The sequence below is a fragment of the Moschus berezovskii genome, chromosome 18 (genome assembly GCF_049115385.1).
Source record: "Moschus berezovskii isolate FMDL1 chromosome 18, NW_MosBer_1.0, whole genome shotgun sequence".
Lineage (NCBI taxonomy): Eukaryota > Metazoa > Chordata > Mammalia > Artiodactyla > Moschidae > Moschus > Moschus berezovskii.
Window position 1 is genome coordinate 76,558,768 of NC_142477.1, and position 17,038 is coordinate 76,575,805.

At 39.4% G+C, this 17,038-nt stretch overlaps 1 protein-coding gene across 3 annotated transcripts in view; it reads right to left on the reverse strand.

The window, feature by feature from the left end:
• Positions 1-16,976, reverse strand: part of SPDL1 (spindle apparatus coiled-coil protein 1) — a 30,745-nt gene extending 13,769 nt beyond the window's left edge. For 2 of the 3 annotated variants that reach the window (XM_055421791.2, XM_055421789.2), the window contains exons 1-8: positions 16,848-16,976; positions 11,311-11,486; positions 9,608-9,784; positions 5,674-5,865; positions 3,285-3,434; positions 3,086-3,184; positions 2,901-3,011; positions 609-749 (exon numbers count right to left, since the gene is read on the reverse strand). In XM_055421791.2, the coding sequence (XP_055277766.2) occupies positions 609-749; positions 2,901-3,011; positions 3,086-3,184; positions 3,285-3,434; positions 5,674-5,865; positions 9,608-9,784; positions 11,311-11,469 (1,029 nt within the window). In that variant the 5' untranslated portion in view covers positions 11,470-11,486; positions 16,848-16,976. The remainder of the gene's footprint in view (positions 1-608; positions 750-2,900; positions 3,012-3,085; positions 3,185-3,284; positions 3,435-5,673; positions 5,866-9,607; positions 9,785-11,310; positions 11,487-16,847) is intronic. The other variant, XM_055421790.2, reaches the window with a different exon arrangement.
• Positions 16,977-17,038: the final 62 nt, after the last annotated feature.

Consider the following 17,038-nt stretch of genomic DNA (forward strand, 5'->3'; position numbering starts at 1 on the left):
ATGAATTCCAGTTGCCACATAATACTGGACAGTGTGACAAAAACCTTACTTTGCATTCATCAAAAAATAGAGGAAGAAAGCACCAAAAAAGAATTAATTACTTGTAACACTTGACAGGAGGAACAAATCTTATTGACACAATGTTGAGTGGTAGACAGAAACAAGAGTGTGTAATGAATGGTTTCATTTATAGGAAGTTCAGGAGTATTTGTACACGTAAAGCTGGTACAAAGTTAGAAGGTGGGAGTACTCACTCAAAAGGGACATGGCAGAGCTTTTCTGGAATGCTAGAAGTATTCTATACCATGAGCTGGGTAATAATTTAAGGGGGTATATGTATGTAAAACTCACTGAGTTGTATACCTAAGATATGGACGCTCTGAGTATAATTATATGAGTTAAAATTTACAATAACAACAACAAATATGGGGGCTCTATTAAAAGAAGCAGTAGTCCAAACCACTGAAAAGCAAAAAGAAACTGGAAGCAAAAATTAAATATTGGTAGATCTCAATAGAAACTACAGATTAATTACATAATAAAGAAACCCATTCAAGTTAAAAGTAGCAAGATACGGTGTTATTTTTTTAAAAGGTGTTTACACATACCTTGAATTTCTCCAGATTCCTAATTTCACCTAATAGATGTTTAATTTCACCATTCTTCTGCTCCAACATGGCAAGCAACCGTTCCTGCTGTTCAAATTCGGCTTGAGACCCTTTCATTTGTAGCAATGTAGCGATCTGTACCTAGAAAAAAAAAATTCTCCCCATAAAATTGAGTGGGGGAGAAGATTCTGATAACTATATTTTTGAAACAATTCATATTTTGTACTATACTACTTTGGCTTCATTTTAGAAGCTAAACAAATTAGCTGTGTCTAGTTTAATACTCTAATAATTTGAAAATATTTCAGATAGCCTAGTTACAGACATCACTCTTTCGTACTTATTTCGACTGCTTATGAGTTGGTATCTGAAGTCCATAACAATTATCTGTACTTCTGTGAAACACAGCTGAACTGCACGGCTGTGGTCGAGAAGCCATTAGTTAAGCGGTAAAGAACCCAGCGGAATGCTGTACTGTTATCACCATGTGCACTCTCATTAAGGGGCTGGCACAGTGCCTCAAAAATTTTAGTGAAGTTCAGTAGTATTCAGTGGGGGAAATTATTAAGATACTCACATTCACAAATGTGAGTTTTACAAAGGCCAAGGATGGAAAGCAAAGGTAAAGGGCAATCTGAGCATCTTGAAGCAAACTTCCATATAAAGTTGTTTTTTTAAGAGCAGCAATCAACCTACCTAATTATGACTCCACCTAAACTTGGAGTTGCACAGCAATCAGAAGGAAATTAGCTAAAACCTAAACCTAGCATTCTTTTCTGCCTTCGGAAATTTCTGCAGTTCTAAAAAGTGTCAATTAGCTAAAATACATTTTTGAGTACAGCAACGATATGAAGCTGCAGCTATGGTTGTAAGTTAGAGACAAAGGCGACGTTTAACATTTTTAAGGATCCACTTTTTGCTCCTGCTTCATACTGGACTTCCCCGGTGGCTCAGATGCTAAGCATCTGCCTACAATGCAGGAGACCCAGCTTCCATCCCTGGGTCAGGAAGATCCCCTGGAGAAGGATATGGCAACCCACTACAGTACTCGCGCCTGGAAAATCCCATGGACAGGAGCGAGGTAGGCTACAGTCCATGGGGTCGCAAAGAGTTAGTCACAACTGAGCGACTTCACTTTAACTTTTTCACTTTCATACTGGAAGCTAGACACATCAATCCCCCCAAAATTCAGAATGCTACCTGTGTCTAAAGATAGTTTGGGGTAGCAGAACAGTGAGAGATTAATTTAATAACAATAGCCCAACAGTTACAAAAAGAAAACAGAGCAAATACGATAAAATTTACAAAGAAATAATTCCCCGATAGGGGAGAGCCGAGGTAAACCAGACAGCACAACTGAAGTCCTCAGAAATAAAAGACACAATTGTTGTCTATTAAGTCAGCACTTTCCTATTTGCCAAACACGTAAGCATGTTGCTGTGCCTTCATTTAACTTCAGGACAACTCTTAAGAGGCGAGTTCTATCATTTCTATTTTACAAATGAGGTGACTGATGCTCTGAAAAGTAAACATACTTGTCCAAAGTCACACAGCCAACAACTGAGACTAGAATTCGAGCCCAAGTTCATCTGATGCCAAAGTTTAATCACTGATCTTTCCTATTTCTTCGGTAAATCTCATCATCCTTAGAAGAGGAGGAAACCTTACAGACTTCTATTAAGCATAATCACTTCAGGAGAGTTAGGCACAACAGATCAGGATGTCTAAGGGCTGGCACAATACTAGAATCTAATTTCCACATGCTTTTCTGTTACCAGCTATTCGACAAAAATGATGCCCAACAAACCTTAAAATTAAAAGGGCTTACATGCTTGACTTGAGAAACTGCAGGAAAGGAAATTCAAACTTCAGTCTATAAACAGCCCTTGTGGGAGAACTGAAGAATGGTGAGAGAGCTACTTTTAGTTGAAGTAGGCATTTCAGGGCTACCTTCAGAAAGAAACCAGGCCAACAGTAGGACAGAAAAATTTTTTAATACTTGATTTTTCCCATTACAAAGAAAGAGCTAATGGAAAGGCTACTGAGCAAGAATTAAAAACTCAAGGCTAGTGAGTAGTAATTAAAAACCCAATCAATCCATGGATGCTACATATACCACTAAAATCTACACAGAATTAAATGTTTTTAAATAAAATATAAAAGGCATCTCTCATTCAATTAAAAAATTTTTTCTAAGGTCATGCAGTTCTGGAAATAATCATGTGACTGTATTACTTGAACAAGTCATACTGGTACAAAATAAGGTTTAATTAATCTTACACTAATTCTTACCTTCATTCTTTGCATCTGTTCTCTGTTAAATGCATTTTGCTTCTTTAGTGACTGATACTTGACTTTCATGCTGATAAGCTGACGTTCCATTGCTGCCCTTCGATCCTCCACCTAGAAAATAACATGTTTAATTATGCTTTTATTAAGTGAAATGCCAATGTAATCAATGGAATATCTGTATGTACCTCTGCAAACAAGGAGTTGCCTTTACTGTGAGGGTCCAAGGCTTGCTGGAGGGCCTGGTCTAGCTGCACCTGAAGGTCCTGATTCGCTACACGCGCTTTCTAAATTCAAGAGAGAAAACAATTCAGCTACTCGAGATAAGATCAGCAAGAAAACAACTTATATAAATTGGAAAAGATGGTATTACTATAATCGTGATACCTCTAAGGCATCATAGTAAGAAACCGCTTCTTTCTCTCGCTCTTCTTTTTCTCCCTTAAGCCGGTCTACCTGGCGCATTAAATTAGCATTGAGAAGTTCAAGTTGTTCTTGTCTGTACTGTAGTTCATTCACTTCTTCTTGGAGGGTGGTCTATTAAATAGGAATTGAAAAAGAGGAAACTCTTGAATAATCCTTCAGTTAGCAGCTGTCAGTTTATCTATCAGCAGAGGTCAGCACTCAAAACTAAAATAACTAGTCAAAGATTATTAAAGTGCATAATAAAGAAAACAGCAAAATTCTGTAAAGCAAGTTTCCTTCAATAAAAAATAAATGTTAAAAACTAAAAAAAAAAAAAATTTTTAATTACTAACTTTTTAAAAACGTGATCAAAAAAGACTCTAGAGATTGTTTCTTTTCTATGAATTTAAAACTTTCATTTTTAATTTTAGCCTACAATGAAAAAAATTATACTCATATATCAACTTCCACTGTATGGATCACAGCAAATTCTGGAAAGGGGTACCAGACCACCTTACCTGATTCCTGAGAAACCTGTATGCATGTCAAGAAGCAGCAATTTTAGAACTGGACGTGGAGCAACAGATGGGTTTAAAATTTCAAAATTAGTAAGTCAAGGCTGTATATTGTCATACTGCTTTTTTAACTTATTTGCAGAGTACACCATTTGAAATGCCAGGCTGAATGAATCACAAGCTGGAATCAAGACTGCCAGAAAAAATACCACTCTAATGGCAGAAAGTGAAGAGGAACTGAAAAGCCCCCCGATGAAGGTGAAAAAGGAGAGTGAAAAAGTTGGCTTAAAACTCAACATTCAAAAAAATAAAGATCATGGGATCTGGTCCCATCACTTCACAGCAAATAGATGAGGAAAATGTGGAAACAGTGGCAGATTTTATTTTCTTGGGCTGCAAAATCACTGCAGATGGTGACTGCAGCCATGAAATTAAAAAGATGCTTGCCCCTTGGAAGGAAAGCTATGACAAACCGAGACAGTATATTAAAAAGCAGAGACATTACTTTGCCAACAAAGGTATAATCGAAGCTATGATTTTTCCAGGAGTCATGTACAGATATGAGAGTTGGACCATAAAGAAGGCTGACTGCCAAAAAATTGATTCATTTGAACTGTGGTGTTGGAGGATACTCTTGAGAGTCCCATGGACAGCAAGAAAATCAAACCAGTCCATCCTAAAGGAGAGCATTGGAAGAACTGAAGCTGAAGCTCCAATACTTTGTACACCTGACACAAAGGCCCGACTCACTGGAAAAGACCCTGATGCTGGGAAAGATTGAGGGCAGGAGGAGAGGGAGTGACAGAGAATGAGATGGCTGGGTTTGAGAAAACTTTGGGAGAGAGTGAAGGACAGGTGTTAGGAAAATTAAATGGTCTTGTTTAGGCTTCAGAGACAGAGCAGAGCAGGCCTCTGACCTTGCTTCTAGCCTGCCTGGACACTGCCCTGACTGTGAGTGACTGCCTGCTGTGAGCCCAAGGTTTGCAGCACCACAGATAAGATGGGGAAGAATTCTGAGATCACTGAGACCTTGGAGGGGCCCTGGCCAACCAAGCACCGGGCATAACAACATTCCAAGTTTTACAAGGCAAAACAAACAGCATTAACATGAAACCAGGCTTGCAGTTTGGTCACAGACTGATGGTTATACCAGTTTCCATCCTGGGATTATAAGCTGGAATCCTGAACTTCAATTTTTTGAAGTCTAACCCAAGGAGTGGACATGCTGCCTAGGGCCTTGGGACAATTGGGACTCCAGATGTGCTGTGACACGGGACTTCCCAGCACTGTTTGAGTCTGGATATTGGTAAAAACCCAATTTGGTGACGTATCCTCTGTTCTATTTCTCTTTTCTTTTAATGTTAGTATATTGAAAGTAAGCTAGGTAACTCTCTAATAAATATTTGTATTATTCGCATAGAACAAGTGACTTAGTTTGTTAACAAATCCTTTGACCCTGAGATGAAAGTGAAAACGTTCGGCAAAACAATAGGGTGCTGCAGTTCATGGGGTTGCAACAGTCAGACACGACTGAGCAGCTGAACAACAAATCAACTTCCGCCGGACCAACATTTATATTGGGCTTTTATGACACAAACTAGAATCAGAATAAATGTCTAAATTCTTCCAGAGGTTCCATTAATCTAAAAGTAAAGTCTGCCTTACAAAATCATGTAACCTAAAGCTTTACTTTATTTGAAGGAATCCATTTAAAAACTTATTTTTTAATTAGATCAAATTTAGGCCAAAAAATATTTCAGTCTTAAAAGTAGCTCATAAGGATTATTACAAAAACATGAAAAATATACAGCCAGAAAAAGGAGAAAACTCCATAATACACATGCCATAAAGATTACCTTTACATTTTCCATTTCGGTCAGCTCAACTTGAAGAGTCAGTATCTCTGAAGACACATTTTCATGCACACGTTCAGACATTTGCCTTTCCTTTGATTTACTAGAAAGGAGTTCCTCCTGATGATCCACTTTGTGCTTCAGCTGCTTTTCACTTAGCCGAGCTTCATCTAACTCAGCTTTCAGTGTTTCTAACTAAAAAAAGAAAATTCACAATCGTATATAGTAAAAAGTAGTAAAGGTCATCAGAACATACAATTGCAGCACAAACTGTTCTGGTGCCTGCAGGACAACTATTCTGGAAGGCAATCAAGCTGAGCAAAATTATTTCACCCCTTTCCCCAAAACGTCACATTGCTTCAGTCTTGGAAAACCAATACAGGCATACCTGTCTTACTGCGTTTTGCTTAATTGTACCTCCCAGACACTACCTTTTTTTCACACATGGAAAGTTTGTGGCAATACTGAGCCAAGCAAGTCTACCAAGCAAGTTTTTCCAATAGCATTTGCTCACTTCTTGTTTCTGTGCCATATTTTGGTAATTCTCACAATCTTTTAAACTTTTTTCATTATTTGTTATAATGATCTATGATCAGTGATATTTGATGTTACTGTTGTAAATGCTTTGGGACATCACAAACCACACTCCTGTAAGAGGGTGAATTGAACTGACAAATCCTGCTGCTGCTACTGCTAAGTCACTTCAGTCGTGTCCAACTCTGTGCGACCCCACAGGCGGAAGCCCACCAGGCTCCCGCATCCCTGGGATTCTCCAGGCAAGAACACTGGAGTGGGTTGCCATTTCCTTCTCCTAGGGTCTTCCTATTCCAAGACACAACAATATGAAATTAGGCCAATTACTAACCCTACAATGGCCTCTGAGTGTTCACACCTCTCACTTTAAATCAAAAACTAGAAATGATTATGCTTAGTGACGAAAGGTTTAATCTACTCTGCTTGTGCTCTGTAAATGGGACAATACCTGGCTGACAGCACGTCTGTTTACAACATGGTTTACTGAATATCTGAAGTCTACTATTGAGACCTACTGCTCAGAAAAAGATTCCTTTCAAAATATTGCTGCTCACTGAAAATGTACCTGGTCACCAAAGTGAGACGTAGGAGATTCAGGTTGTTTTTGTGCCTGGTAACACAAGATCCACTCTGCAGCCTATAGGATCAAGGAGTAACTTTTGACTATTAATTCTTACTACTAACTGCTGCAATTTCATGATAAAATGTTAATAGATGAGGAGTTGCTTCTTATGGATGAGCAAAGAGAGTGGTTCTGAGATGGAATCTGCCCTTGGTGAAGATGCTGTGAAGACTGCTGAAATGACAACAAAGGATTTAGAATAGGACATAAACTTAGTTGACAAAGTAGTGACAGAGTTTGAGACTGGGCTTCCCAGGTGGCACTAGTGGTAAAGAATCCACCTGCCAATGCGAGGTAAGAGATGTGGGTGGGTTTGATCCCTGAATTGGGAAGGTCCCCTGGAGGAGGAAATGGCAACCAACTCCAGTATTATTGCCTGGGAAATTCCATGGACAGAGGAGCCTTGCAGGCTATAGTCCATGGGGTCTAAGGCATAAAGGTTAGACAGTACTGAGCATCTGAGCAGCAGCAGCAGAGTTTGAGACAATTGGGTCCAATTTTGAAATAAGTTCTGTGGATAAATGCTATCAAACAGCTTTGGTGCTACAGAGAAACTGATCATGAAAGGAAGAGTCAATTGATATCGTTGACTTATTTTAAGAAATTGCCACAGCCAATCCAACCTTCAGCAACCACTGCCCTGATCAGTCAGCAGCCATCAACAAAGATGAAAAAAAAAAAGATGACTTTAAAAGGCCACTTTGGAAACTAAAAAATTCATGTCACTCACTTTACTGCAGTGGTCTGGAACTTGCCCTGCAGTATCTCAGAGGATGCCTGTGTGCGTCACATCCTCCTTACAGCAGGAGGATGAAGCTTTAGGGTCAGGGTGAGGTTTAAGCGGTCTCACATGCCTCAAATCTAAGGCTGTAAGAGATTCTACCTGCGTTACTGTGCGGCTCTCAACCGAGACTGGGCGGGTAAAACATTCAGCACCACACCTAACATTCACTAAATGGTTTGTTGTTAATAAAAGTCTTTTATTGATGTCCAGGGTTACCACTATCATCTACACTGAATTATATTGAACAGGGTCTCAACATACCTAGAATATACCCGGATATTTGTTTACTATTTAAAAAATAAAGAGACTTCTATTTTGATTTCTTTTCCCCTTTCAATTTTATCATGTGAAATAAAAATTTCAGCTGATTGATGTATGTTGAAATGTGTATATCCTTCTGAAAAACATCACTGAATGACCCAAACTTATTGTATGATGAGATGACTGGGGTTTCCTCTTTGGCCAAAGCTACGCATCTTTTAACAGGCAGTGACATGCCTTGTTTTATAAGCACACAAATAATCCTTACACATAATCAGAGTAGGTCTGGACTCCTGGCCATGTTGCTGCCGTGTGAAAAATGAATGGCATGACAGCAATAAAGGAAACAGGCTGCATGGACGGTAGTGGAGAGACGATGGTGAGCTGACTACAGAGTAGCGGAGACAGATATTCTGTAGCTCAAGTTCTTAAGAGCTTGTTGAGGGACTAAATGTGAGAAATAAGTGAAAGAAAGATGGCTAGTAAAACTCCAAATTATTGGTACAAGTAATCTGAGAACATAAGTAAGACTGAAAATATTTTTTTGAATGATTTCGTCTTTACCAAAAAGCCATCTCTATAACTGGCCTTACTTCAGACTCAATATTTCCTACATTACTCTTTTTGTTTAGGTACTGAAAGTTATTGCTAAACTGAAAATATCCATGAGGAAGAAAAAAAGCATCCATATCAGTTATTGGTGTCTCAACCTGCGTAGTTTCAGATAAGCTGGATTATTATTTGTCAGAGTGGTAAGCAAAATGATTCTAAGTATTGCATGAAAGCATATTTTCATAGTTATATTTTATTGCATATTAGGAAAAAAGATAACAAGCTCAAACAATGTATTTCATTGATATTGTTACTTAAAATTAGAGAACATTTAAAAGAGTCAATTTAATGAGAACTAACTAACAGCATAGGTGGTACAGATATATAAAAATCTTAGGAGATGCTACATGAAACACGATGAAGCAGGCTCTGCAATAAGAGAACCAAATTTTGACTGATGGTCTCTAGCTCTATAATCTTGTCCAACTTTACTCAAACTGTTTAAACACTGGTTTTCTCGTGTTATATGGAGACAATAATGGTACTTCCCTTAAGGAGTTGTGTATGAACTGGATCATATATATTAGTTTATCTTCAATAAACAAACTGTAAAATATACATTTTATAGTTGTAAAATATACAACTCTAATGTACATTAATTTACCAACAACTATTGGTTTCTGTGGAGAATGCAATGACACCCCACTCCAGTACTCTTGCCTGGAAAATCCCATGGACGAAGGAGCCTGGTGGGCTACAGTCCATGGGGTCGCTAAGAGTCGGACACGACTGAAGCGACTTAGCAGCAGCAGCAGCACTGGTTTCTTTGAGGAATTATAAAGTGTACCACAAATTGCAGTGAAGGCAAGGAAACTAGTCTTTCTGAAAAGAGACCAGGATCCTAAGCACTCTTAAAGGAGGCCATGATCAGAGCTAAAACTCCTTAACAAATACTCAGTTGCTAAAATTAAAGAATTCAATTTAACTACTAAAATGTTATTTAAACAAACCACCAAGGTAAGCTACTGTTTCTCAATGTTCCCACTCCTCACATTAAGATGTGGAACCCCTCACCTCAGCTATTCTGCATAGATGGTAGTAAGAAAATCTTTCATCATCTAAAGTTTACAAATGGTTGCATGAGCATGAAATACTTCTGTTCCAAAATACACAGACACCCAAACCTTATTTTTCAGTTCATTCACTTCCTGCCCGTGGCTTCTGCTCAGTGTTTCTTCTAATTTCTCCAGATGCATTTTCTGTTGTTGTTTAATAGCTTCACATTCAGAGCTCAAACTTTCTAACATTCGACTCTTGAGCTCAACTTCTCTCTGAAGAGTGTATTTTTCTTGTTCATAGCTCTGAAAACAGATTCAATTATAATTCAGTTATATAAAAATAACTTAAAGCCATCACACTTAAGCAGTTTTCATCTTTGACTAAATCATTCCTGTTTCACACAATTGCTGCTTTCTAAGGAACAACCACATGTTAAATCTGGAATAACTATAGCTAGTATTAATGTAAAAAAAACCCTGAGAGGTGATTTGAGACTAAATTAAAGTTCATGCTGGGGATACATGCTTCTATGTCCTGCCAAAGAAGTAAAAAAATGATCTATGGCTGTCAAGTCAACTAGTCTCTGCTAGGAAGAAAAAAAAAAATTAATAGCACTTAAGTTTTCCTAGTAAGAATTATTTGGTTTGGTAACAATATTCTCTACTTATAGCTCTAAGTAAAAATGAAGAAAAGATCATTAGTTCAAACCTCTTCAACAAGCTTTAAAAAGATAAGATAAAATTAGATTTAAAAGGAAAAAATTAACAATAAGGGTGATCATTAGTTTTTTTAACTGCTTTGTTTAAATTTGGAGATCAAAGTTTAAATACATTACTGAGCATTTTCTAAGTAAAACTGATTTATTCATTCTTTTAATAAAAGCATGTTAGATATTAGGGATGCAGCCGTGATTAGGAGACACAAAATTCCCCTCTCTCATGTCATGTCTCTCAAGAGGGTGGGGGACAAAGAACTCAGATGGAGGCAACAGCTCCTGTGGAGCCCATAAGGCAGGACTAGTAAAGCTAAGAACAAGGGAAGGTAATTCATAAGATAAGGTCAAAGGTTGAAAGAGGTTAGATTACATGGAGATCTACAAACCCAGGTAGGGAATTCAGTTTTTGTTGTAAATAAAACGGGAAGCTGCTCCGTGCTCTCAGCAGAGCTGTGCCATGATCTTCTATATGCTCCTCAATGACCACCTGGGTGGTGTGTAAAGAGTGAACGGTGTGAATGGCAATCTGGGAGACAGGCAACCTAGTCAGGAGGCTATGATAACAGTCCAGGGGAGAGATGATGGTGGGCTGAACTAGAGCAGCAGATGTTCTGGAGGTCAAGTTTTTAGAGCTTACTAGTGGATTAAATATGAGAAATATGGGACAGAAAGATACTGAGTGAAACTCCTAGATTTTTGGCTCAAGTAACTGGATAAATGTTTTTGTAGTTACTAAGGTAAAGAATTCTGCAAGAGCATGTTTGGTTAGTGGGCAAGGAATCAACTATTCTGTTTATGTTGTCTGAGCTGACCATTAGTGAGCAACTGAATCCAAAAGTTTAGACTTAGGACAGAACTAAGGACTTGGTGTAGCATCAAGACAAACCAAAGTCTAAAATTCAACATGGAGTAAAGAAAGAACAAACTCAGAACACAGAGTCAGAAAAAAAAATTAGAGATTCATTTAGTTCATTGCCCTGCAGATGGGTGGGAATGAGACCTAAAATTTTCAGAAAAGAAAAACATTAAATTAATAATATTTATGAGTGCTGGAAGACAGCCATCTTCAGGGGCTAAGCACAAGCTAGTGAACAGAGGAGTCGTCCGTCCTACCTCAGTCAGGGTCAGCATTTCATTACGGCATTTATCCAGCTGATTCTGCAGCTCATTCTGGCTCTCCACGAGCTGTAAACCATACTGGGCAGCTTTCAGCCGCTCTTCTTCAGTCTCTCTGAGTTTGCATCGAAGATCTGCTACCACATCTGCCTCCATGATTTTTTTCCTGTCTACTGTAAATAGAAGAAATAAAAGTATCCAAACTTAAACAAAAAACTTCATGTCACTAATAAAAGACACAAGTGTGTTGTGTGTGTGTGTGTACACTTTCAATATCACTGCCACATGAAAACACAGTATTAAAGATTTTCTCTTTGACTTTTAAATGGTCAAATTTTCATTCCTGTTATAAGAGTAAGGACTATTTTGTTACGCAATTTGAGAACAAATCAAATAGAGCAAAAAGAAAAAAAAAAGATGAATACAATTTAATTTTGCTTCTAAGGAATGCAGTATTAGGAAACTATTCAGTTGTTGTGTGCTAAGCTTCCTTAAATGCTTAGGTAGGCTGATCTCATAATTATATCACTATATAGGTAACCAAGTTAAGAGAACTTGAAGAAATCAAGAAACTTTATAGTAGTATAACTTCTACTTAAATATAAAAAGGCACCTTTGAATAAGATTGATAAGGTAAGGATTACCATGTCCACAAGTTTTCACAACAGTGTTAACTTCCTGAACACATTAAATCAAATGTACTTTAATGAAAACAGACTCACTAGCATTTTGCTAGTTATTCGTAAGAACACATGCAAAACAGACACCATGTTTAGAGTAATTAAAGAACAACCTCATTCTAGATTTTCAAGCAAAGACTTAAACATTTAATATAGAGCACAACCTCACTCATCATCCTTCCCTAACTGGTTCCAGGCTCCTAGGCTAGACTTAAACTCAGCTTTGAATTCAAAGAGCAACAAGTCGTTTTTAAGGTATTCGCCCATGTCTCCAGTCAATGGAGTCATTCATTTAACAAATATTTCTTGAATGCCTATGCGCCAAGCTCCATTCTGGGCACTTCAGATACATCAAGCAGCGGTCAAATGGACCCCTAAAAGGCTCTTCATTCATAAAACTTACCCTCCAGTAGGAGAAGACAAGCAATAATAATATAATAACTAAATGCACTAAAAAGTAAAAAATGGAAAAAAAAATAAAACAGGATAAGTGAGCTTGGAAGAAGTGGCTGTATTCTAACTGGGAAGAAATTAAAAATGTGTTGAATGGGGAGCCCCTCAGGTGACTTCTGAACAAAGCCTTGCAGAGAATCAGAGAATTAGTCATTAATTAGCCATTAGGGAAAGCACGTTCCAGGTAGAGGGGTAGCAATACAGTGCAAGAAGTCCAAAGAGTGAACAAGATAGAAAGGTCAGAGGAGATAACAGAGGAGAATATGGAGATCAGGTTCAGGTCAGTCGCTCAGTCGTGTCCGACTCTCCAGGCCACTGTAAACAAAAACTTTGGCTTTTACTCTGGGTGAAATGGGAAGTCACTGCAAAGTCCAGAGTAGAGATAGGCTATGTTTACAAGGATCATTTTGGCTGACACGCTGAATACTTGGGAGGGAAGCAAGTTGAAAGCAGAAAGATCAGGTGGGATGACCACTCATACCAGAGTGGTTGCCACAGAAGGTGATGAGATTTAACATATATTCTAAAGGCAGAGCCAACATGATTTTCTGACAAATGGTACGTGGGATGTGTGAAACAGAATTTTAAAAGGCCTCCAAAGCTTCTGGCTGAGCAACTAGTAGAATAGATTTGCCAATAACTGACACATCAAAAACTGTGGGTAGAGATGTTTTGGAAAGAACATGAGAGGTTTAAGTTTTAAAACATGAGATATGTCAAGTAAGTAACAGCTGTAAGAGAAGGGTATAAGCTGGAGGTATAAATTTGGGAATTATCAGCATAAATTTTTGAGTTCTGTGTTCATCAAAGTATGAGTATAATTAAAGAGAAGAGGACAAAGGATGGAGCCCTGTTATGAGGTGGGAAAGAAGACAGCAAAGGATACTCAAGCATGATCAGTGAGCTAGGAGGAAAGGAAGAGCATGTGCTGTCTTAGAACTCAATAAACAAACATGCATTAAGGAGGTAGATGATAAACTGCACCAAATGCTAAATCAAATAAGGTGAACATTGAGAACCGGCCACTGGATTTAAATTCACGGAGGTCAACTAGAAGATGACCCCAAGAACAGTTTTGATGGGGAGACTGGGGCAAAAGCCTGACTGGAATTAATTGGAGAAAATGGTAGAACAGTAGATAGCAAGCACAATGTTGCTGCAAAGAGCAGATAAACGGGCCAGTAGCTGGAGATGCAGTAGGGTCTTTTGTTTTTTAAGATGAAAAACTCTTTAAGAAAAAGCAACAGCAAGCTTGTATGACAAAGCAGAGATCAAGCAAAGGAAAACTAACGCTATAGAAGACATGGAGAACTGCTGGAGTAATGAACAGCAGGGTCTGATTTCTGGACAGGCACATGCCAAGTATATGGGTACAGACACTGATAATTAGGTAGATGCAGTGTTCAGAGTCTGCGTGAGTGCCCTTCTGTTTCAGTTTATCAGTAAATTAGGAAGGAAGGTCTTTGAGAATGAAGATGGAGGAGGAAATATAGGGTTTTAGAAGAGGGGGTAAAAAAAAAAGAATCCTTACGTTATCCAGGATGGCTATCACTGCTCTAAAATGCAAGACTTCTCCAGAGCCCGTACATGATGGAGCCAGCCATTAACTGTTGAGCTGTTAATAATAATTTATATTTGCTAAGGATTTACCATTTGCCAGGCAGAAGTGCTTCAAATGCACTATCACATTTAATTATCTTAATGGACCTGAGCTAAGTACTATTGTCATCAATATTTACCAAAGAAAACATGGGACTGATCAGCCATCAATGTCCAAGGCAGCCACAAAATTAGCTCTCATTCACTCTAAAGTTTTGCTGGAATTCCTATTATGTGTATCTAACATACACATTATATTTATGTGTACATAATATACATATTATATTATGGGTATACTGTGCTGTTGCTGAGGACACAATGTGATCCTCAAACCAGACAATATGCCTGCCTTATTGAGTCTGACAGTCTATTACTGGAGAGATGTTAAATCAAAACTGATAATGTAAAGTTACAAGTGTGGTAAGTGCAAGAGGGAGAGGTGTATGGCGCTATCTGAGCTTATAACTCAGGGCAGCAGTTTTAATCTGGGTGATGGCGTGTGGGCAGGGTCAGAGGGAATAAGGACAAGAAAGATTTCCCTGAGGAATTGATTTTTCAATAGGCGTAACCTATCAATCTGCAGAGAAAGGTAGCCAGGGTTGAATAAAAACTATAACTAATATGTACCAGATATCGCACTTGATGCTTTGCAAACACTATTACTGCAAACTCTGGAAAATTCTTCAAGAGATGGGAATACCAGACCACCGACCTGCCTCTTCAGAAATCTGTATGCAGGTCAGGAAGCGACTGTTAGAACCGGACATGGAAAAACAGACTGGTTCCAAATAGGGAAAGGAGTACGTCAAGGCTGTATATTGTCACCCTGCTTATTTAACTTATATGCAGAGTACATCATGAGAAATGCTGGGCTGGATGAAGCAAAAGCTGGAATCAAGATTGCTGGGAGAAATATCAATAACCTCAGATAAGCAGATGACACCATATTTATGGCAGAAAGCAAAGAACTAAAGATCCTCTTGATAAAAAGGAAGGAGGAGAGTGAAAACACTGGCTTAAAACTCAACATTCAGAAAACTAAGATCATGGCATTTGGTTCCATCACTTCATGGCAAATAGATTAGGAAACAGTGGAAACAGTGACAGACTTTATTTTTTTGGGCTCCAAAATCAGTGCAGATGGTGACTGCAGCCATGAAATTAAAAGATGCTTGCTCCTTGGAAGAAAAGTTATGACCAACCTAGACAGCATATTAAAAAGCAGAGACATTACTTTGCCAACAAAGGTCCATCTAGTCAAAGCTATGGTTTTCCAGTAGTCATGTATGGATGTGAGAGTTGGACTATAAAGAAAGCTGAGCGCTGAAGAATTGATGCATTTGAATTGTGGTGTTGGAGAAGACCCTTGAGAGTCTCTTGGGCTGCAAGAAGGTCCAACCAGACCATCCTAAAGGAAATCAGTCCTGAATATTCATTGGAAGGACTGTTTGCTGAGGCTGAAACTCCAATACTTTGACCACTTGATGTGAAGAACTGACTCATTTGAAAAGACCCTGATGCTGAGAAAGATTGAAGGCGGGAGAAGGGGATGACAGAGATGAGATTGTTGGATGGCATCACTGACTCAACGGACATGAGTTTGAGTAAACTCCGGGAGCTGGCAATGGACAGGGAGGCCTGGTGTGCTGCAGTCCATGGGGTTGCAAAGAGTCCGACTGACTGAGTGACTGAACTGAATTGAAACATTATTTTATTGAATCCTTTCAATAACCCTATGAGATAAAAGGGTACCCCACCCCCCAAACCATGGACTGCAGTGTGCCAGCCTGCAGTCAGTCCATGGGGTCTCAGAGTCAGACAGTACTTGGCGACTGAACAACAAACCCCGCTTTTACATAGCTGCAAACTGAAAGGTTAAGTAACACAGGCACAGAAAGGTTAAGTAGCTTGCGCAGGGTTATCAGGTGAGAACCTGACAACAGGTGATAACACTGATAACTCCGTGGCTAAGTGAGACAGGAACAAGATTTGGTTCCATAGCCTGGCGCTCCTAACCACTTTTCTGTTCTGCTCCTCTGAACAGAAAAAAGCATGTAGCAGACAGGGAGCTCAGGGGATCTGAGGCTGCTTGAGTTGTCACCCCACCGTCAGTACTGACTGGCAGCACAACTTGAACAATTTCTCCAATGTCTTGTTTAGTCATCCATAAAACAAAGTCAGTTACAACAGGGTTTTTGTTTAAGATTAAACCAGCAATGGGTAAAAAGCAGCTAGAGCGGAATCCTACACGAAACTGTCTGAGCAGCGCTGTCCAGTAGAAATACAGTGCTAACAAGACGTGCTGATTTTCAATTTTCCAGGTGCCACATTTATTTTAAAAAGTAAATACTGGTGAAATTCACTTTAACAATGCGTTATTTAACGCAATATATCCAAAAGATTATCATTTCAACATGTAGTGGTCATATTATCAACGAGAGTGTAGTCTTTAAAATCCAGTGTGTATTTTACATTTGTAGCCTCTCCCGAATCGGACTGCCACTTGTGTCATACAGCCAACGCAGATCCAGTGTTCGTTATCCCCCGGACCCAGGCAACGGACCCGACTTTCCGTATTGACGCAGAATTCCGGGGGGAGTCGAAGCGGCCCAGCGGAATATTAGGGCCGGCTCGGAACCTGGTCTGTAAGAGCCGAGTTCCGCCGAAGAAGCTGCTCCGGCTAACAGCCTGGGCGGAGACCCAGGCCCCAGGTATTCCCAGGCCCCGCCCTCCTCTCCCCAGCCCTTCTCTGCGCCGCCCCCGCGCTTCCCCCTTCATACGCACCTCCCCCCGGGCCCCTACCTGTCTCCCCTGCTGCTGCAGCTCTCCGCGCTCAGAGTCCCGACGTTAACTCCACGGCTGCAGCGCTCAACTACCGACCCACTCACTCACCAAGCACTCGCGTAAGCGCCAGGGCTTTTTGAATGCAATTCCCGCGAGAACTTACGTCACGCGATACTTTCCGCCCTATCGCGCGTAAAGGGAAAAAAGGG